The following is a 21,227-nucleotide window of genomic DNA, read 5'->3' on the forward strand; positions in this document are numbered from 1 at the left end:
TTTAGTGACACTAGGCACCACAAGCAAACCCTGCATTTTGAGAGCGCAGTGCTCTAGTGGGGCAATATGGTATAATGAGCTCTTTGAGGTAAGATGTTGCCTGGCAAGTTAAGGCTTTGTAGGTAAGCAGAACAATTTAAAATTGTATTCTGTATTTCACAGGGAGCCAGTGCACCAAACCCTGTGGTACTCCATGATTAACATTGGTATGCATGGATGACTCATTATTATCGTATACAAATTGGGACCGATCTAATAAATAGGACTTAAACCAGCTTAGGGCTGATCCTTTGATGCCAGTTTAAAAAAATTGTCTCTGTAATAGGATGTGGCGGTCAACAATATCAAAAGCAACGCTCAGATCTAATAAGACAAGTACAAAGACAAGTCCTTTGTCTGATGCCATTTCACCAGTGCTGTCTCTGTGCAATGATGTCTTCTAAAATTATGCTGATGAAATACGATTCATTTGGTAATAAATATTGGACATGGTTGTTATTAAGCTTTTGGGGAAGGTCAATGCAGAATATCATCCTAGGTCTTGACCTACTTGACAATTCCATAAAATCCAGCATAGAAATTACATATACATAACATGGCACTGTTGCCTGTGGAATCTAAAAGTCCTAATAAGACCAAGAGGAACGTGAAGCTATGGTTTTGATGTTGTTTTATTAAATAAATAGACATGAAATAAAATCTCAGAGCATAGAAGACAACATGAGTTTGCAAAGGCTGTACACCAGAGATTAACCACATTGACCCCATTATTTCCAAGCTAAGCTACACATCTCACACACATTAAAAGTAACTTTTTCTACAGTATAAATTGGCTAATCAAATCATGTATGGCTTTAATGTAACTACTGGCCTTGAATGAGGAGGCAGCTCATTTTGTAATTATGAATGCAAACATTTAAGTACAGTATTAGAAGCCTGAGAGAAACACCCTGCAAAATCCAAGTATTGTAAAATAAACTAGACTAGCATAAACTGCATAAACAAGAGTACACTAGGGTGCCTGTGTACTTTTGTCCACTAAATATCAGCCTGCGCACACTGCATATTCACAGTGGAGGCCAATAATAAAGTATAGATATATTTACAATAGAATTAACAATATTATGATTTTGGAATTGGCGTTAGCAATGACACTTCCCTAATAATCACTCAAATTTGTGATGACAAGAAAACACTTCTTGCAGCTGATCCACTAGCAATGAATGCTAATTGACTTTGCAGTGCACTCAGGAGAGTCTACCTTCACAGATATGCTTACAGACAAGTACATGTACCCACATTGGCAATCATCCAACAGTGCCTGCAAAGCCAGTTCCTATTTTGCAGTCAATATGGTAACTCCAGTGTCAAGTCCTGCCTCACAAAAATGACACCAGGCTTCTTCTGCACCTTAGAGGACCTTTCATGTCCAGAATAACACATAAAATGTCAGTTCATATGTGGATTCTAGCTGTATACTCCCACTTTTGAGAGCACTGTACTGTGCTTTCATCATCCCATTGAGTAAAAAGAAAAAAGAAAAAAAAGGTTTATAGGGTAGATAAACCCCCAGCCAACCAGTACATGACCAGGGACTCATTCTTCGTCAGGGAATTTGAATTTAGCATAGACAATGAGCATGACTATGGACATGACAACACACAGTGAACCAGTCACGAGGTAGGCAATGCCCAGGAACTCATTCTTGCCACCCATCCAGGACACGTTGCTAAGTATCACCTTCTTTCCCCCGTTAAAAGTCTGAACGGGATAGTCTGAAGGACAAAATGTTAAGGATATACAGCAAAAATAGAAACACATAAAATAATAGATTAAAAAAAACATGCCAATTCTTTCACTGAATTATTCAAATACTAAACAGTATTACAGGGATACTGTATTAAAGAACCGGGGGTTTTGGAAATTTTAACTTTATGTCCACTGTGATTTATTACACAACTATAAGATCATTAGTCTGCGAGTATAGAAAAGAGTATAAAGCAATGGCTGCCTGAAACAATAGAAAAATACATCCAAAAAACTAAAATTGTCTGGTTTGTATTGAAAATGATAAGCAAAAATGTAAAGCATAAATGAGTATATGAAAATGTCTTTGATGTATTTCCATAGGCCTTCAGGTAGATGGCAATCAATCCTGTGAATAAATATTTGCATAGCTCATCTACATATGTCAGAAAATTTGCATGTTTTTTTATCTCATCTCAAGAAACTCCTGAGTCACTCTGCCTGGTGAAAACAGAACTACACCCAACCGGTAAAACAAGTTAGACTAAGCTACTGCTGTTCTAACAGGACAGCAAAAAAATTTAAAAAAAAATAAAATCACTGGCTGACCCCTTCAGGTAGATCTGAGGCTTCGTAAATCTTCTCATGTGGATGGAACAGTGTAATCTTCTTAAACCACACAAATGTTCTTGTTTAAAGCATACCCCTAGATTATAAGGTTAATTATCCAGACTTATATGCTGTTTTAAAACAAGTAAAAAAGTGTGTAATATGGTAAATTTTTAAAATTGATTTTCGGTGTCTGCTAAGCCTGCATTACAACAAACAAGATGTAAATAGCTGTGCAGTACTAATTTGTGTGATGAAAAAAAGATTAATTAGCAGAAATGTGAGTAATTTCTGAACGCTTTTGAGGACTCTAAACAAACACAGCTGTACATACCTCCAAGCATCATCCTTAAAATCCTCCCAAAATCTGTAATGTGTAAGGATACTGTAGGCAATTTCAAGGGAGTAGTTTCCAGGTGGCAGACCCTTTGCATAAGTACTCTGATCAATTCGTCGATACAGCTTTCTGAAATTTGGCAGGGCTGCCCTCCTCATCCACACTAGGAAATCTTGATTGGTGAAGCCATTGTTAGAAGGGTCTGAGGGGTCCAAATCGTAAGCAGCCTTGGACCAAAATATGGGCTTAACAGTACCTGGAACGAAGTAAAGCTTTTAATCAGTTATCATGATTTTCAAACATGAACAATATGCTATTTATTATTATAACTACTTCACCTAAAGGACACCCTTTTGCCCACTATTTATTGCACTTAAACAAGTTACTCCTCTCGTCCACAATGGTCAAACTCCCTTCAATACAACTCCTTTACCACTTTGTAAAACTGATAAATTTTAAGCAGACTGGGAACCCCTCATTAAACACAATCTACATCCTAACACTACAAACAGAATAGACAGCAGGTTACAGTAAATTCAACCGAAGATACTACCGTTGAATGCGTTTTTCAGAGGTGTGACCGTGGGGTTTCTGTACTTGATGTTGTAGTCTGTCCACCAAGCAATCCCTTTTCCATCGAAGGGAACCAGAGTCTTTGACCCATTGACATACTGAAACAGTGTGAAGGTGTCTTTAAAGAAGAAAACAAAAACAAAGCAAGAATTAATGTCCTTCACACATTAAATAAACGTCATTCCAAATTCATTACAGTCATTTAAAATGTCCTTATGTACCATTGAACATGCTGTTTGCTATAGATCCACACGGTACAATTGGTTTGTTGCTGCTGTCATACATATAGGGAGCACAGGAGTTACTCGGTGACTTCAAGAGAGAGAGAAAGAGAGAGAGAGAGAGAGACAACATGAGGTACTATTAGTAGGTAATATAACCTTTGCCCATATATTTAATCTCGGTGATAACAAGTCAGTTTGTACTCAACTAATCATATCTCATATAAGTGTTCTTATTTCAATTGAGATCATATAGATTTGGTTTTTCTTCCCTCCCAATATCCCAAGTTCTTAACTCACAGTAAAGTAACTCAGGTCTCCAGACAGCTGGTTATCATCTTTGGACACGCCATACTTTCTGTAGTTCTGGAAGTAGTTGGACAAACCATAATAAAAGAACACTGGCCCCTGTGGAGGAAAAAATGAGTCACAAAAGCACAGCCATGGGTCAGAGGCAGGAGCAGAGCTCAATTTAAATAAAACATACTGTTTGCATGTGTGTGAATGTGTTTGTGCAAAGCTCCAATGCAACCTGAAATAGACTGTCAATGCAGAAGTCCACCTTGCACACACAGTTCTTGACATCTGGGTTAGAGCACATGAAGCATGGTGAGGTTTGGTTAGTGCCAGTGTAGTCGATCTGTGTAAGAAAGAAGAAGAAAGATTATTAATTATTGATGGCTACAACACCTGTCTCATAGTGTTACTGACACCTGCATCTTTAAACTCAAGAAAACGATATCTCTTACAAGTGACAAGTCTGTGAGCAGATAGCGGTTTTGGACCTTACACTATTTTCTTTCATCTCTACACTGAAAACACAGAGTTTTGTTCATTTCAACCCATCAAACACATTTTCTACAGTCACTCTTCCTCTCTTTTGGTTGGTGACCCTCAATTATCAGCGTGAAACCAGACTGATTTGTATGTCCAGGGGTCACAGTCATACCTCCAACACTGTGATGCTCTGTGAAGTGACGAGGAGAGCGACGCCAATGCCAATGAAGACCAGGCCGATGAGGACAAACCCTGGGATGACAATGCCAGCAGAGAGCATGGGCTGCCAAGCCGGAAGCCTCTGCTGGGTGAAAGCAGTGTTGTCAGGCCGATTTTGTGACTCCTTCTTTTGCTTCACCATTTTCTCGATTCTGTTGGATAGATTGTTAATCAGCAATCATTAATGGTTTTTAATAATATACTCTGTACCTTACAAGTGTATTATATAATAGCCATGGCAAACAAAAACACTCCCTATATGAGCCTTAACTTCCCTGCTCTGATCTTAAAGACCTCCCTGTTTCCCTGTCTGTTTACGTGTCTACTCTCACAATGAGTTTTATAATGTAAGACGTTCTAGAGAGCTGCAACAGGTATTATATCTTATTTACAACACATTATATGCCCACCACAAACCTAAAAGGCTTCATATCACACACAGAAATCGACTACCAGCAACACCCAGATTAGTCGAAAACAAAACACAGAAAGGACCTCACTTTTCGCTCATTTTCAAACTCGCTGGTAAAGAGAAACGGTAGAAGTGAGGCACAAACTTATATATTCACGAATAAATCTGGGTTTTAGGTGCTAACTTACTTACACGCAGTCAGCTCAAAATGGAGAAACAAAAGACTCAACAAAACATCGGTGCTGCTTTCCTAGGTAGTAGGCGCGACGGAAAAGCTCACCTTTACCTGTCTACCCCGCTCACCTTCCTTGCCCATCCTGTTTCGTTTTTTTATTTTTTTACAGTCTGACGTCAGTTTGTTTGCTGCGATGGGATCAGTTTTGTCGGTTCTCCACACGGAAGATAAACGGGGCGGAAACGCTACATCCTGATCAGCAACAAAATGCAACTTCATCACAAATTCTTTTAACTTTGATACCTAAAAATAATTTCCCGATATGTGTTTGAAAAGCATTGTGCACGACTAAACGTAAACTTAAATAAAAGATCCATTGTAGCAGTGTGGAGTAATAAATCCCCACCTTCTTTTGGATTGACGGTTAGTTTGACCAATCGTTTCGCTGAGTGGTGTTAGCTAACATGTTCGATCCACCAATCACGAAAGAGTTCATTGAAAGGAGACCCTGCGACTGTGCCGTCTTTGTGTTGACATCTTTGGAGGACTGAGAGGTAATATTAATATTTTCTACATTAATGCTTACCTTTATTTCCTAAAACAATGCTCCCTGATCCATTGTCAGTTTATCAGTGCAGATCCTTTTCTTTTTTTCGCTAGATCGCACCTGCTTCTGTGCCACTATTGGTGCTAGCCAGTCTCATTGTTAGCGGCGTTAGCTAACGCAGTATAATTTTGTAAGATACATTTGAAAGGAAATACATTTAGAAGTGTTTCAAACATATGTTTGCAGAACAGCTAGAGTTGCACTTATATTAAAGGAACATGATAGTATATCCATATCTGTTATAGACAAGTTGCTGACAAGAACAAAGCTACCGTTAGCTAGCGCAAGCTAAACATTGATAGCAATACCGTTCTGCTGCTAGCTTTGCTACTAGCAAACGTTAATCCATTTGGTCAAGATAGCAATCAACTACTAACGGCCTCTGCACAACAAAGTTTTTTGACTAACAGCTGTTTGTTTCAAATGAACTAATCAAGTACTAGGTTTCGTACATACGGACACGCGTTCATCTACTTCAGGTTTTCTGAATTGGATAACTTATTAAAAGCGCTGATAAACAAGTGGGCAGCAGTGAAATACGTTTTATCTGATTGCCTTGTAATCTTCAGTGGATATTTGATAGCGGGTTTTTAAAAAAAAAAAATGTTTAGCTAATGTGAAAGGCCAACCTTTATCATTCAGTTGGTCCTGTTCGTAACCATATTTCTGGTTCTGTCTTCATTTCTTAGTGTTTGAATGGATATTACCAGGTGCACGGACAAATGGGTAAAACAAGACAAGGTTACTATAACCACGGAACCCTCATTTCATAAACCATGACATTCATGTACAGTTAACATTACTTAAATCACCCAGTGATACAGACTGTGACATTTTTGGGTTGAAGCATTTCCCAAAGCCCGAAAGTATTTGGTGGTTGTTAGCCTTTTGTAGCAGGTGCATTCCCTGCCCCCAACAGCAAAGTGACCATTTGACCTCGCGGTTTTAAGCGAATTTCTAATAGGAGTTAATTTGTTTAAAAAACAATGGAAAGTGAGTGAAATAACCATTTGGCATATATTTTTTAGGTTTTACATTTAAACTAATAATAGTTATACATTTCAGTGAACATAGTGCCATAACAAATGGCACAAACAGTTGTTTGTTTTCAGCACGCACAACCCACACTTCATCATGTTCATATTTTCTTTTAGGAGTATTTTGTAATTTTTATTTCATACTAGTTTGAACATTCAAATTTCAACCATTTCATGTATAAAAAAAAACCAATTGATTATAACATGGGCAGTTGAATGTTTCACTTCAGTGGGTTTCATCTCATTTCTGTTCACCGTTTGTTCAGGAGAGGCCTCCAACATCCTCCATAATGCTGTCTAGCAAAAAGTCAGACGCTGGCTCCTCTTCCTCCTCCTCATCGTCTACTGCAGGAGCAGCAGGAGGTGATAGAGTCCCGGTTTCCGATGCCCAGACTGGTCCGTCAGCCTCAGCTGCAGGCACTATGGATGCAAAGAAGAAGGAGAGGTCGTCCCCTAGTGGGGAACCTGGAGGAGCCCCTTTGCCCCACCAAGCAGGCTCTGGGGGGGCAGACCAAGATTCAGCTGAAGTTCGCAGGACAAGTCGTCGCAAGCGAGCAAAAGTAAACATTTTAGGGTTTAGTTTCCTCCCTGTGTACTCAGGGAGGAAAGAATGCTGCCAAAAATGAAAGGATGGGTGAAAATTTATTTCAAAAATTATATCTATTTTATTTTATGACCATTTGTTTGATTGAAAAGATCAAAACATGAAGTGCAATATTGATCTGTACCTTAAGTCCACATGTTCTCCCCTGCATGTGTGTCCTAGTGGAAATTACACACACAAGTATTTTCTCATAAGGCTAGGCAATAAAACAATTATCGTCATATAATTTTCCTCAATAACAATATAACAAATATCCAATAAATGTTTGATTAAATTCATTTGAATCATAAATGTTTGAAAATTATTTGAATCATTTATTTTGTTGAGGAAAAGGGACCGAACATTTTTTTACTTTACTCATGCATATTTGTTGAAAAAAAGATTCTATGATAATTGTCTTGAATGTTCTACCTCAGATTTGTTAAGTAATCCACTGTTATGTTTTCACCATAAATTAACCATCTGGTTTCTTCAACTTTCACTCAGGAGCAAAAATCAGCCTTTAAACTTGAAAGAAATAAGGATTTGGTGTTTATTATCAATATTGAATGATTTGAAATATTTTATCCTGATAAAAATTTTTGCAATATTGCCCAGCCCTATTTTCTCATAGTCTTTGCATCGTGATGTTCATGGTATTTGTTTGTTACTCCCATAAAGGTTTTTGGCGGTTTTAAGCGACGTGGGAGTGCTCCAACCAATCCGAGGTAATGCTGGTTTTAATGATGCTTTTATTGTGCCTACTGTTGCAGGTGGAGTACCGCGAGATGGACGAGAGCCTGGCCAATCTGTCGGAAGACGAATATTACTCTGAGGAGGAGAGGAATGCCAAGGCTGAGAAAGAGAGGAAGCAGGTCATCCCTCCTCCGGCTCCACCGGTAGAGGAGGAGAATGACAGTGAACCAGAGGAACCATCTGGTGAGTCTGGAACTTTGATGATGTTTGATAAAGTTTCAGACTCATCACATCAAAGCAGTGAAATGAAACTTTTTGTTGAGGAAATGCACTTAAAATGCCTCATTTAAAGCTCTGGTTAAAAGCCTGAGATTTTATTTATACAGGAATGCAGAGATTGTTCTTTACTAACAACAAGGCAAACAGTCTGATAATTCATGTGTTTGATTTCAGTTTGGAACTCATTGCACATAAATGCTCTTTCTTTCGGTCTTAAATTGATCCTAAATGACACTTAGTGCTGTTATTAGGTGTGGAAGGAGCTGCCTTCCAGAGCCGTCTTCCGCATGATCGTATGACATCTCAGGAGGCTGCCTGCTTCCCTGACATCATCAGCGGTCCCCAGCAGACTCAGAAAGTCTTCCTCTATATCCGCAACCGCACAGTAAGTGCCAAAGTCAACACATTACGTTGTGTTCAAAAACTAAGCACTATGGAATCATTCTTTTAAACATATTCATATTAACCTCATTCAGCTCCAACTGTGGCTGGACAACCCTAAGATCCAGTTGACCTTTGAGGCTACAGCACAGCAGCTTGAAGCTCCATACAACAGTGAGACATTTAATTAAACATAATTTTTTTCCTTCATTTTATTGTCTTTATTTTTTGAAAAAGATTGCGGTCATACAGAATTTGAGATTTATGTGTTTTTGTTCTCTTTTAGGCGATGCTGTGCTGGTCCACAGGATACACAGCTACTTAGAAAGGCATGGACTCATTAACTTTGGCATTTACAAGAGGGTCAAGCCTTTACCCAGTAAGTTCACTTCATTCAGTGCACTGGTAAAATAACAGTAGCCATATGTTGGTACAATTCATGTATTCTACAATCCACTTGGTTGGAAGGCAAACATGTCTTCCCCGCCAAAAAAGAACAAAATCAGGTCTATGAAAGTGGTTGTTGAATATTAGGAATATACTAGCTATTCTGGCTTGTAGACAAAAGCATTTAGAGACATTGACCTTGGAAGGGTCAGTGGTGTAATGCTATCCTGCTTGTTGTTGCAGCTAAGAAGACCGGAAAGGTTATAGTCATTGGTGGAGGTGTGTCTGGCCTAGCTGCAGCCAGGCAGCTGCAGAGCTTCGGGATGGATGTTACAGTATTGGAGGCCAGGGTAGGTCACCAACAGGGTTTCTGTTAATCTGTTATTTCAGGTATATTTGTGATTTTGTCCCTTGTTTTGAACCAGCTATTAGTATAAATAACTTTATGATTGTCAAACATTTGCTGTATTTTTTTGTAGTAGTAATAATAATAGCATTGTGAGATTAGTGCCACCCTATATACATGTCAAATATACAGTATACATATATTGTGTTGGGGTTTGGATGATAACAAATGGAATGACTTAAGGCCCATTTATACTCCTGCGTAGGGTCTACGTGTGTACGTACGCCGTAGGCTACGCGCGTAGCCATGCATTTATACTTGTGCATAGGTGTGTCCGTCATTCTGCAATTACACCCCCAAACGCTAGTCGGCAGTAGCGCTCCAGCGTCCAATGTGTTGATCTTTGCCGGCCGAGCAGGCTAACTTCCGGTCTAGCGCTCCGCTAATGTAAATGGGGGTAAAATTGTATATGTGCGGCTGGTGTAGCGTTTTCAAATGTTACCGACCGAATGGATCACATTCTGATAGCGAAACGAGTCATTTCGCTCGGGTTGCGACGGTCAAATAGATTGATTCACTGTGTTACAGCCGCCGTTTTGGCCACTAGTAAATGGTACTTTAAAGCGTGTAAAAACTTACTGTAAAAACCACAGAAATATGTTGTCAATATGTAATCACCACTACTCCTGCTAAATCCTTCCATTTTCACAATCTTTCCCGAGTATACAACCAGACCAGCCATATAAAGGCTTATGTATATAATTACTATCATTATCTAAGTGCTCATTCATACAGTAGCCTAACGTCCCTATCCATGAGTAAAATATTAATATCAAATTTGCTGTAAATATACTGAAGTAATAAGCTTGACACACTATATGAATAAACACACTCTTATTAAAATTCAACCAATTTAATAATAATCTGGATCAAGCCACCAAGTTCTTAAAAGAACTCCAGCACAGAGAGCGGAACAGAGAAATAAACACACAAATGCAGCAGTTTGGCAGTTCTGGACGTAGAATGGGCCACATCAGGTCCAGATTCTGCAGACAGAGAAACACACATGAGCACATCGTTCTGAAACACTGCAGGTTGTTCACCAGTCAGGAGCTGTGAAACAACAGCACGGCTCTGTTAGTAAATAAAAAGGAAAAGTTACATTGCGTTCTCTGGCGGACCTGGATCAGCTGTTAGCAGTTTACAGGGCTAACGCTAACATTGCTACGTTGCTGTGTTTTAATGACCGGGTCTGTTTGTTTTGGAGAGGAGACGACCTCGGAGGTAATTCGGCTCCAGGTAGAACCCTGTCAGGGCTCTGAAGTGGAGCGGACCCAGAACAACTCTCATCAGCTGATAGCTGTAATGTCAAACACTAGCGGGACTAAAGTTACGGTGCGGCTGTGTTAAAACTATAACTTAGCACAAAATCACTGCGCTGTAATAACGTTATGCTTCATAAAATGTCACATAATTAACAAAATAGCTATATAATGTCAGTCCAGTGACTGTTACCTGACAGCCGACCTGCCTCTCATTCTCCGGCGCTGGCAGTCACTCAGCCTGCCGAGTGAACGAAAGACTGAGGAGGACCCATGTGAGCGCTGAACGAGTCGTTCATTCCTGCTCCACAGTAGCTGTCACATGACAAATGAACGACTCAGACCCAGAGACCCACAGTTGAGTCGTGAAATAATCAATTCTGTTTCCTGTGCTGACGGAGCCCTTGCAGCTGACGTATGACGAGTGAATGTAAGAGTCCAAGATCCTTCACGCATGCGTGAAAATGAACGGATCACTCACTGAGACAACCCGTTCCTCCCGAGTCATACACACGATTAGGTCTTATGAACGTAATGTTCTTTGAACGACACAACACTAGTAATATTGCGTGTTTGTAATTGCCACAAGTTTACTATGTCACTGTAGAAAGTTAGAAGGTTTTTACATAATTTCTCCATGCAGGACCGTGTTGGAGGCAGAGTGGCCACGTTTAGGAAGGGCAACTATGTTGCTGATCTGGGAGCCATGGTGGTGACAGGGCTGGGTGAGATTTAGATCCAGTTTCTTCTTCTTTTTTTTTTTTTTAAATCTGAATATCGAAGTCAGAAGTGTTTACATTTTCATTCCATGCTAGAGCTACATCACATGTTTTTAGTAGTATAATAGTAGTAGACCTCCTGAAACGATTTAGCTTGTATGATTAGACAGAACACTCTTGCACTTGTCTCTAATGACACATGATTTGAGGTTGTTGCTTTTAACAAAGTCAGATTGTAGTCTTCTCCTCTTAGATTCTGCAGTCACTAACATCAACATGTAGAGGGTGCTGTTGTCCATGTTTGTGTTGTGTCATCCTCAATCGTGTGTGTGTGTGTGTGTGTGTGTGTGTGTGTGTGTGTGTGCTTGTTCAGGAGGGAATCCCATGGCAGTGATCAGTAAGCAGGTTAATATGGAGCTGGCCAAGATCAAACAGAAGTGTCCACTGTATGAAGCCAATGGCCAGGCTGTGAGTATAATGAAATATAGTTTACAGTAAATTAACCTGCCTCTTGTCCATTATCCTGCCATACCCAAGCTCCTTGGGGTATTCCCATTTAAAAGAGGTGGTATTATGCTCATTTTCAGGTTCAAAATCTTATTTAGGAGTTGTACCAGAACAGGTTTACATGGTTTATTTTTCAAAAAACACCATATTTTTCCTCATACTGCACATTGCTGCAGCTCCTCTCCACCCTGTGTGTTGTACGCACCACTCTTGAGCTACAGAGTGATGCATTTTACTTTTACAAAATTTTTGTTGGGAGTTGCACATGCACAGTTCCCAGGTAAGGACTACTAGCCAATCAGAAGCAGAGAAGGGCAGGTCGTAAGAAACAAGGTAGTGTGATCCAAATCAAAGCCGCTTCAGACTGCGACCGTAACCTAGCAGATGGTCTAAGTTACTCAAGTCCACAACATCATTGTTCCACATCTTACCATCAGGACTAAACGTTGAACTGTTTCCGGTAGTCTGACGATCTAACGTTATGCTGCCTTGCCGAAAAATGCTACCATAGCGCAAATGGATACTCTACTCGGCCCTGCTCTGTTTTCCGTTGCAGATAGTACCCAGAGATAGTACGTAGCTTGTCATCATAGCGACGCCACACACAACTGCCGCGACGTAATGTTATATGCGACACACACACCAGCGATCCACACAGCTTTCTCTTTTTTAAGTTAAAACGTTTCAACATTACTCAGAATGTAAAGACAGATAAGCGGTATGAAAACCTTCCAGCTGTGTTTTCCTCTGCCGTTGTTGCTGCAGCGGTCTGTGTGACGGCGGGAGCAGAGGGCTCTGTGAGCGGGCAGCTGGCCGGCCTCACACGCTCCTCCCGCGGGTTGGCACAGGCTTCCCCCACAGCCACTTGCGGAGCTCCTCAACTCCGGAAATATTCAAGCACATTTTGTTCCGCCATCACTTCTCGTAAAACTGTCAATATTCGAAATCTACACAGCTTATTTCTCACCTCAAAACTTCTCAGAAGTGGATTTAGTGATGAAATTCCATATGAAAACTGTAAAATCTAAAACTTTCTGTTGCTGGCCTCTGTCTGGCGCACGCAATGATGATGCAGTGAATAGTGAATATTCTCTCTGACCAATCAGCATTCTGTCGTGTTTTCACGTTATGTTTTAGTATCCCTTCAGCTCGCTTGGAACCTCCACAGAGGTGAGGTGATATGAAAAAAAGTACCTGGAAGCAGGTACAGGTACAACATTTCTACAATGGAAACCCAAACAAAGTCGAGCCAAAGGGCTTCCACTCAGACTAGCTTGGTTTGAGGGCGTGCCTGACCCTGCGCAAGCTGCTTGGCAAGCTTTATGACGTGTTTTCATTGTGACGTCACAAAGAAAGAACGTGAAGGACTGGACTACAAATGAGCTGTTTTCAAGCGGTTCAGAGCAGTGCTTTCTGTGGGAGATGGGAACTCCCTTTGGGCTGGACTTTGGGCTTTTTCACTTTGCAAACCTGTTACATGCACAAAAAAGATATATAACTCAATAAAGGAGAGGGAAAAGGCCTAAAAGCACAATACCACCTCTTTAAACAAGTCAAATCCTGAGATACCTTGTGAGTGATTCAGTTGTTATTTGGAAAGATCCCAGGTTTTATCGTAAAGCCAAGAAATTACTTGTGAGAATGCAAAAGGCTAATGGCAGCATGGATGTGATCCGCTGATGCCTGAAAAATATCTGCCTGCTTCAGTCATACTAACATTTTTAGCTCAGCATTAGGTTAAGTTCACTTACAAACCGCCATTAACGCGTGTGTAGCTACAGCTGCATTGGATATGTGTACCCACATTAGATTTTTGAAACCAGGACCTTGTGGTGTTTATTTCCTTCAACAGAAGATGTTTATGGATGCACAATGGTTCCCTCTTGGCATGGAAGCGCCCTGTGTCTGGGGGTTTATAGCTGTTTTCGAAGCCTGTTGTCCTGAGGCAGGGATCTGGCTTTTTGTGAGCCACAAAAACACAGTGAATGGTGGATTCATTTAACTGCTTGTCTTTGCGTGTCATGAACAACAGCTCCAGTTCCTTTCCGAACAGAGCAGAACAGAAAACAGATATAGCTTCATGTAATTAAATTGGAAACAAACAGTGTTTTTCCCCCCTCATTTTTGTTCTGTCCGTCAAGTGGCAGCAACAGTAGTAGGATGTTTAGGTTCATATTCAGGGCACTTCCACTTTAGCAGAGACTAGCCAGCAGGGCTCTTGAGGCATCCACATTATACATGTGTAACTGGTTTCCTCTTTCGCAGGAAAAGGCGAATTTAAATGTACATGTTTTACTTTTGTGCAAACCTGTTTGAGGTTAAAGTTGTGTTTACCTAATATGTTCTCTCTCTCTCTCTCTCTCTCTCTCTCTCCCCCCCTCAACCCTGCCCCTTGTCTTCTCAACCCCTTCCATGTTTATCTTTTGGTGAACTTCTAAAGGGTGAACGGTGCACAAGTGTATGTATTGGTTTATTTACGTAATATCTTCCTTAACCAATTCTTAATCACTTTTAAAAGTCAACATTTCAGCTCCATCCATTTAAATTTTACTTTGTGTAAGTCATCATTTTTTACCCATGTAGGAGATGAAGAGAGAAACAAATGAGCAGCTCGTGTTAAACCTTCATCTTTTAGAAAAGGAATTACAAAATAAAAGTGACATTTTTTTATTAAAGGGAAGATCCGCACAATAACAAGTTTGTTCATGTACTGCAGTTCTGTTTAGATTTCTGAAGTATTTTCAGAAGTTGCAAACAACATGTATATTTTTATTGTGGTAATACATGCACAGTAATACATTATGATTTTAATAATAAGAGAACTTTCCAATATTAATGATACCTTATCTCATGTAGAGGCTACTGTACAAATAATCAAATAACACCACTGACAAGAGTCTGACTAGATGTAGGTTGTAGAGATAAGGATTTGTAGTGAAACATACTCTATTCAAATTGGTGAAATATACTAAAATAATGTATTAAAGTGTGGATTTTCTCTTAAAGCCCAATCCATGATTGATGTACAGCACCCTCCTCCCCTCCCCCCTCCCCCAAATCAGAATCACCATGTACATCTAACTGTTTGGGTTTCAGATGGTCGGAGTAGAGCTTGTGCTGCAGACCAATCATGGGTTGAGACTTGAAATGTCTGGTTTATCCTAGCATGATGTTTATATTGAGTGAGTTTGGAAGCATGCTTTAAGTCTCTTACTGGGAAAGTGTCTTTGAGGGGCATGGACAGCATCATTTATGCTTCTTCTGCTTATATCAGTGACTTAAATGCATGACCAAGTAGTTTAGTAGGATATGGAGTGATGTATAAATTATATTAAAACAAAACATGATCAAGCTTATTGTACCACTTCTAATCATTTTTGTGCCTTTAACTTTAGTTGGCATGCTTTTCCTACTGTTTATGGAAAAATACACTCAAATATAGATTCCATCACTGCTGGCGTTAGTGTGACTGATGATCCAGTGTCCTTGTTTTGTGGTTGCGTGTGTGTATCCAGGTGCCAAAGGAAAAAGATGAGATGGTGGAGCAAGAGTTCAACAGATTGCTGGAGGCCACCTCCTACCTCAGCCACCAGCTGGACTTCAACTTCCTCAACAACAAACCTGTTTCTCTGGGACAGGCCCTGGAAGTGGTCATACAGTGAGTATGGTGTACTATACATGAACTCACACAAGGGGAGATGGTGACAGATGTGTCCTTCACACGTGTACCCAAAGAAGAGATGTATACAGATACACACAAACACTTATAATCATAATCGTGTGTGTGTGTGTGTAGGCTGCAGGAGAAGCATGTAAAAGATGAGCAGATAGAACACTGGAAGAAGATCGTAAAGACTCAGGAAGATCTCAGGGATCTTCTCAACAAGGTGAGCACAAGTAAAGCTTCCTAAACAGATTTCATAATGCCATCAACTTTGTGGTGGCAGAATTTCCTCCCAGCGCCACAAGACTTAGCTTGCAAACCGAGTTGTAAAGAAACAGTGCTTAAAGACAGTAGAGACTACTGATGATCAAGATGATGAGAGGGTTAATACCACTCTCAAATATGAAGCCACAGCCAGCAGCCGATTAGCATAAAGACTGGAAGCAGTGGGACAGCTAGTCTTGTAAACTAGCACCACTAAATGTCACTAATTTTAACTGTAATTGACTTCCACCACAATGTTGATTTGGTTTTACTGTGGAGTTGCGCATTGGAACTTTTTTCACGGTGATGACAGAACACCGGGCTAGCTTCATATTAAGCGTGTTGAGTGGTATCTAGAAAACAGTGTTATTTCCTAAAATGTTGAATTATTCCTTTAAGACTACTTAAAGGGAAACCTTGGCAAGTGGTGAAGGCATTTTAATTTTCCACTTGTTTTGTCATTTTGGTATGAAAAAAAGAAGGACCAGAAATCAGACTGTCAACACTTAATTGCTGTAAAAAAGTCCTGCTCAGATTTGGCAAACATCTGTCAGCGGTGTTGTCAGTTACATTTGCTTGATTGATTCGCTAAGAGAGCTAATAGATGGGGTGCCCTTCCAGTAAATTACTGACAAACTGATTGCAGTCTGAAAGTGCCATTATGGTAAAAGAAGCATGCTTAAGATTGGAACACTGTTGGTTTCAATTTCAGGTTAAAAAAATCATGCAGGGAAGGCAGAGAAGCACTTGCAAGTTGACCTGAAGTAAAGTGCTAAACCCTGTTTTCCCTCTCCTTTTTATTTTGCCCTTTTTAGATGGTGACCACTAAGGAACGGGTTAAGGAGCTCCATCAGCAGTATAAAGAGGCCAGTGAAGTCAAACCACCCAGAGATATCACAGCTGAGTTCCTGGTGAAGAGCAAGCACCGCGACCTCACCGCGCTCTGCAAAGTGAGCTCAAACACTGTTTCAGAACAAGAAAGAGGAATGTCATCATCAAAAAATCTGACGAGCAACATAGAAAGTTACAATAGACTTACATCTCCTTACACTTACCTACAGATATTTACAAGCTGCAGGCAGTTATCTAGACTGGTTGTTGTCCAGAAGAGATTCCTATGTGACACTTTCATTACTTCCTCAAGTCCGTTGCACCAGGCAGAAATCAGGCTGCAGGACTTAAAAATACTTTTAGTCAAAGCAGTTAAGTTTAAATACTATTTCCAAGTGTGTTTGTGGTGTAGTGGGTATTACATAGCGTCTGTGTTTTCAGTTGCTTTAGTTTGAACTACTTTGAAGCAATATTAGATTTCCTGGGTTGACTATTAAGTGTACCTGCAGGTCAAAAGGTCGACCACCACAGTTTGCAAGACAGAAACGTTTGTACTTGTTCTGAATAATTAAGGCTTGCAAAGATCAAACAATTTGTAATAGTATTATAAGGCAGCAGTACTAGCATGTAAAATGGATATTTTATGGACTACTAAGGTCAGGGTGGATGCCTCACAGAATGTTAATGCCATGCAATCCAAGTAAACCAGACAAGCTGTGTTTAAGTGGTTTAATGCCTTGGTAGGATGTATTATTAGAGTCAATGCTGCCGTTTTATTTTTGGTTCAGATAAATCACCTCCACTGCTGCTATGTGTGTATTTTAGAAGGAGGTTTTAGTTGGTTTAAACACAGCTGGTGTCTGAACTGGATTTGTCTGCTACCCATCCGCTGTCTGAGAAACCACTTCAAGGCCTTGAATCACTGTCTGACTGTCTTTATGTCTGCGGATGTACACACACATTTTCAGCAAGACAGGATGAGCATTTAAGAGAGCGCGTGTGTGTGTGTTTGTCACATGCATGACTGCACCATATAACAAGATTTTAAAGCCAGTGAGAGGATAGCTATGTCAGGATATTTTTGCTGGGACATTTCCCAGTATTCTTGCCATTTTTAGTGTTTTCCCAGATCATCTTGCTAGCTTGGAGTCACTATTAGGACGTTTGACTCAGTGTAGCTGTGTCCTGGGGCCTGGCGCGGTAGGTGGTATTACCAGAATGTGCGCTGCTGCCATACTGGGTTCTATTGTGGTGAACTGATGAACAGGTTGAGTCAGCCCTTTCTGTCGAGACTGCATGTCCTTTCTACATGACCTGAAACCCTCTGGGTGTGTACCTTGTACACACACGCACATGCATGCGACACACGCTCACTTAGTTAAAGACATCACCAGCTCCTAAAGTCTGACACCAGTTAAGCTTGCTGTGAAATATCATCTTTGAGTCTTATTTGTAATAGTTAATAAATGAATAGTATCAATATTTTCCAGCAGTGATACTATATGGATGTAATGAACATGTGTGTACATCGCCTTGCTATCTGCCTTGTAGGAATATGATGAGTTGGTAGAGATGCAGGTCAAGCTGGAGGAGAAGCTGCAGGAGTTGGAGGCCAATCCACCCAGGTAACCAATCCTTCAGCATGTTTCAGCATCATCTCCTCAACTGCTACTCCTTCTCTGCACCGGGACAACTTACCAGATGTTAAACAGTAGAGAGGGATAAGGGTGAATTGTTTACACACACATTAAGTAATTTATCAGAAATTCAATTCAATACATCCCTGATCCGACATGGCCACAAAGCAATTATTTGAATCCAGCTAGGAACAAAGGCAGGAGCAGCTTGTTCTGTGCTCTGGTTTGAAACAACCCCTTTGTGATGTAACTATGCAGATCTCCACAAGCCGCCTTTTATTAATTGGAGCTATCCAGGATAAGTATGCTCGACGGCCTATGTGAAAATAATCAGTCGTTAATGATTATAAAGAAGAATTGCTTGTTGGAGCCCTGCAGCCCTTAGCAACAGATGTTTACCTGTGCATGTCCTGTGGCAATTTTAAGATTTTGTTTTATAGTTTTCAGTTAATGCTATGTGTTCAAATATGCATTATTACGTTATTGCTCTGTTGAGTTAAGCTTGTGCATGAGTAAACCTGTCCCCATGATGTCTGAATAGCTGTCAGGATCCATCACCATGTCTCTTTCCTTTACTTCTTTCCCATAGTGATGTTTACCTGTCATCCAGGGATCGGCAGATCCTAGACTGGCACTTTGCCAACTTGGAATTTGCCAACGCCACGCCCCTCTCCACCCTTTCTCTCAAGCACTGGGATCAGGTATATACATGTAGACATTTTGAAATGTTATAACTGTGTGATACTGGTTGTCCGTTCTTGCAGTGCAAAGTGCGTAAAAAGTTATTGCTAATTTTAACTATGAGACACTTCTGCCCATCTGTTTTGTTACATTAGGAGGTTTATTGGGTCAGGTTTGTATCAGGTTGTTAATTTATCCACAGGATGATGACTTTGAGTTCACTGGCAGCCACCTGACAGTAAGGAATGGTTACTCTTGTGTTCCTGTGGCCCTGGCTGAAGGCTTGGACATCAAACTAAACACAGCAGTGCGGCAGGTTCGATACACAGCCTCTGGTACGTGCACAGGGCCACGTGTGTCTTTTACCGCTTTTGGCCACGAGTTCCACTGTAGATCTCATAACTAATGTGCAATGTGTCTTATCTGTTCATTCTCCAGGTTGTGAGGTGATAGCAGTCAACACTCGCTCCACAACACAGACCTTCATATACAAGTGTGATGCTGTGCTGTGCACCCTGCCTCTTGGTGTGTTGAAGCAGCAGCCCCCTGCTGTGCAGTTTGTTCCCCCGCTGCCTGAGTGGAAGACATCTGCTATACAGAGAATGGGCTTTGGCAACCTCAACAAGGTTGTATTTCTAAATAAGCATACTGTGCTTGCTTCCTTCTATCCTGTTATCATTAACCAGTTCACCAAACTACACAATCTCATTCTGATTCGTCCAGATTCTAGATGTTGACCAGATGTTTGATATAGTCAAGATGGTCCCTAAGTAGTCTGATGTTTACATGGGAGGCTCTACTCCGTACAGGATAATGTGTGCCAAGTATGGCCTGCCACACTTTGTGCAAACCAGCGCAAAGTCTCCAGTCTTGAAATAAGTTGTCATGTTCACGTCCGGTCTTAAATCATGTAGTGTGTTTCTGGCAAGATGGAGGATGTGGTCCCTTCGGGAGCCCTCCTGCTACTGTTTCTGCTGCAGTGTCATTATGCCAGGAAGTTGACCTTCAGTGGTAGAGGGCCAAAAAAAGTATTTGAGTGTGTTCCTTGCAGGTTCATATATCATTGTCCAAGTCCGCAGCATCCAGAATGAACACATCCCCTTCCTCCTTCCTGTTGTTGTTGTTGTCCCCATAAATCACAATAGTGATTAGTACCAAGCTCAGACGACAGGGAATTCCCTCCTTTCGCTAAACCGCCTAGGTGATGATGTTTTATCTATCCTACATCTGAGCTCTGATGTAGAATGGAGGGTGGGATTAAAAGGGTGGCATGGACAGTGTGTTTGCTAAGTATAGGAGTGGAGAGGCAGTCAGAGCCTGTTTACGTGGGAATGAAAAATGCTTTTTGCCAGTGTGTTAGTAATCCGATCAGAGTGCTCATTCTGCATCACTTCTGACCCACCAGCTCTCCTGTGCACTCTCTCTCTCTGTTGCTGAGCATCATCTGCAGCAGGGTAGTTTTAACTCCTAATTCTACTGCAGCACAGAGAGAGAATACTGCATTATTATGCAATCTGAGCTGCTGCTAATGCTGTATCTCCAGCAGAGGGCGCCCCACCATTCACACAGTGATAACTATGAAGCAATGCCAGTAAATGTGCTGATCCTGAGATGAACTTCACAGGCAGTTGAGCTCTTGATTAAAATAAGCACTTTGATTGTTGTATGACTGTTTGTTTTTATTTTGTGTTCCTCCCCGTCTGAAGGTGGTGTTGTGTTTTGACCGCGTATTCTGGGATCCCAGCGTCAACCTGTTTGGTCATGTTGGCTCCACCACAGCAAGTCGAGGCGAACTCTTCCTCTTCTGGAACCTCTACAAAGGTGACAAAGATCCCTTTCATGCTCTTATCTTTTTTTTTTTGTATTATTCTTTACACTTGTTAAAGCACTTTGTAACTTGTTTTTGAAAAGTGCTCTACAAATAAGGATTATTATTATTATTATTATTATTATTTTACTTTCACACTGTTGTTGTAGATACTTTGACGCAGAGCGATGTGGTACTGAGATATATTTCATGTTCATATATAATGTCATATACATGCCCTTCTCTGATAGATCCATAAAACGCATCTGTAACAAACTGCCTTTCCTCTTTTCAGCCCCGATCCTACTCGCTCTGATGGCTGGTGAGGCCGCTGGCATCATGGAGAACATCAGCGATGATGTGATTGTCGGACGCTGCCTGGCCATTCTCAAAGGAATATTTGGAAGCAG

The 21,227-nt window shown here is 40.7% G+C and overlaps 2 protein-coding genes across 10 annotated transcripts in view; one reads left to right on the forward strand and one right to left on the reverse strand.

Annotated features, from left to right (window-relative positions):
* Positions 1-653: 653 nt before the first annotated feature.
* On the reverse strand, positions 654-6,566 carry tmem30b (transmembrane protein 30B). 9 transcript variants are annotated; one of them, XM_046062613.1, is made up of 8 exons: positions 6,489-6,566; positions 4,436-4,634; positions 4,019-4,126; positions 3,787-3,894; positions 3,487-3,577; positions 3,246-3,383; positions 2,742-2,948; positions 654-1,775 (listed from the first exon to the last, which is right to left on the reverse strand). In XM_046062613.1, exons 1-8 carry the CDS (start codon positions 6,524-6,526, stop codon positions 1,597-1,599), a joined length of 1,068 nt encoding a protein of 355 aa, XP_045918569.1. In that variant the 5' UTR covers positions 6,527-6,566; the 3' UTR covers positions 654-1,596. The 9 variants fall into 9 exon arrangements, with proteins under 9 accessions (XP_045918569.1, XP_045918570.1, XP_045918576.1 ...); XM_046062614.1 differs by having other exon boundaries at positions 6,503-6,525; XM_046062620.1 differs by lacking the exon at positions 6,489-6,566 and adding an exon at positions 6,306-6,403.
* The window catches only part of kdm1a (lysine (K)-specific demethylase 1a), an 18,445-nt gene continuing 2,552 nt past the window's right edge, over positions 5,335-21,227 (forward strand). The window contains exons 1-19 of the mRNA XM_046062623.1: positions 5,335-5,623; positions 6,366-6,417; positions 6,980-7,273; positions 8,070-8,235; positions 8,523-8,656; positions 8,748-8,826; positions 8,939-9,031; positions 9,283-9,389; positions 11,351-11,432; positions 11,800-11,894; positions 14,374-14,391; positions 15,449-15,591; positions 15,730-15,820; positions 16,677-16,811; positions 18,244-18,317; positions 18,919-19,030; positions 19,213-19,345; positions 19,449-19,636; positions 20,717-20,831. Coding sequence (XP_045918579.1) covers positions 6,373-6,417; positions 6,980-7,273; positions 8,070-8,235; positions 8,523-8,656; positions 8,748-8,826; positions 8,939-9,031; positions 9,283-9,389; positions 11,351-11,432; positions 11,800-11,894; positions 14,374-14,391; positions 15,449-15,591; positions 15,730-15,820; positions 16,677-16,811; positions 18,244-18,317; positions 18,919-19,030; positions 19,213-19,345; positions 19,449-19,636; positions 20,717-20,831 — 2,104 coding nt within the window. The 5' untranslated portion in view covers positions 5,335-5,623; positions 6,366-6,372. The remainder of the gene's footprint in view (positions 5,624-6,365; positions 6,418-6,979; positions 7,274-8,069; positions 8,236-8,522; positions 8,657-8,747; positions 8,827-8,938; positions 9,032-9,282; positions 9,390-11,350; positions 11,433-11,799; positions 11,895-14,373; positions 14,392-15,448; positions 15,592-15,729; positions 15,821-16,676; positions 16,812-18,243; positions 18,318-18,918; positions 19,031-19,212; positions 19,346-19,448; positions 19,637-20,716; positions 20,832-21,227) is intronic.

Source organism: Micropterus dolomieu, linkage group LG11 (assembly GCF_021292245.1).
Source record: "Micropterus dolomieu isolate WLL.071019.BEF.003 ecotype Adirondacks linkage group LG11, ASM2129224v1, whole genome shotgun sequence".
Lineage (NCBI taxonomy): Eukaryota > Metazoa > Chordata > Actinopteri > Centrarchiformes > Centrarchidae > Micropterus > Micropterus dolomieu.

What these genes read in the sequence shown, in the direction of transcription:
- tmem30b (XM_046062613.1), bottom strand. Translation starts at nt 6,526, where the DNA reads ATGCTTCAACCCAAAAATGTCACAGTCTGTATCACTGG. An exon ending in AGCAAACAGCATGTTCAATG is followed by an intron (nt 3,384 to 3,486) that starts GTACATAAGGAC and finishes TCTTCTTTAAAG; the next exon opens with ACACCTTCACACTGTTTCAG. An exon ending in TCTGAAAAACGCATTCAACG is followed by an intron (nt 2,949 to 3,245) that starts GTAGTATCTTCG and finishes ACTTCGTTCCAG; the next exon opens with GTACTGTTAAGCCCATATTT.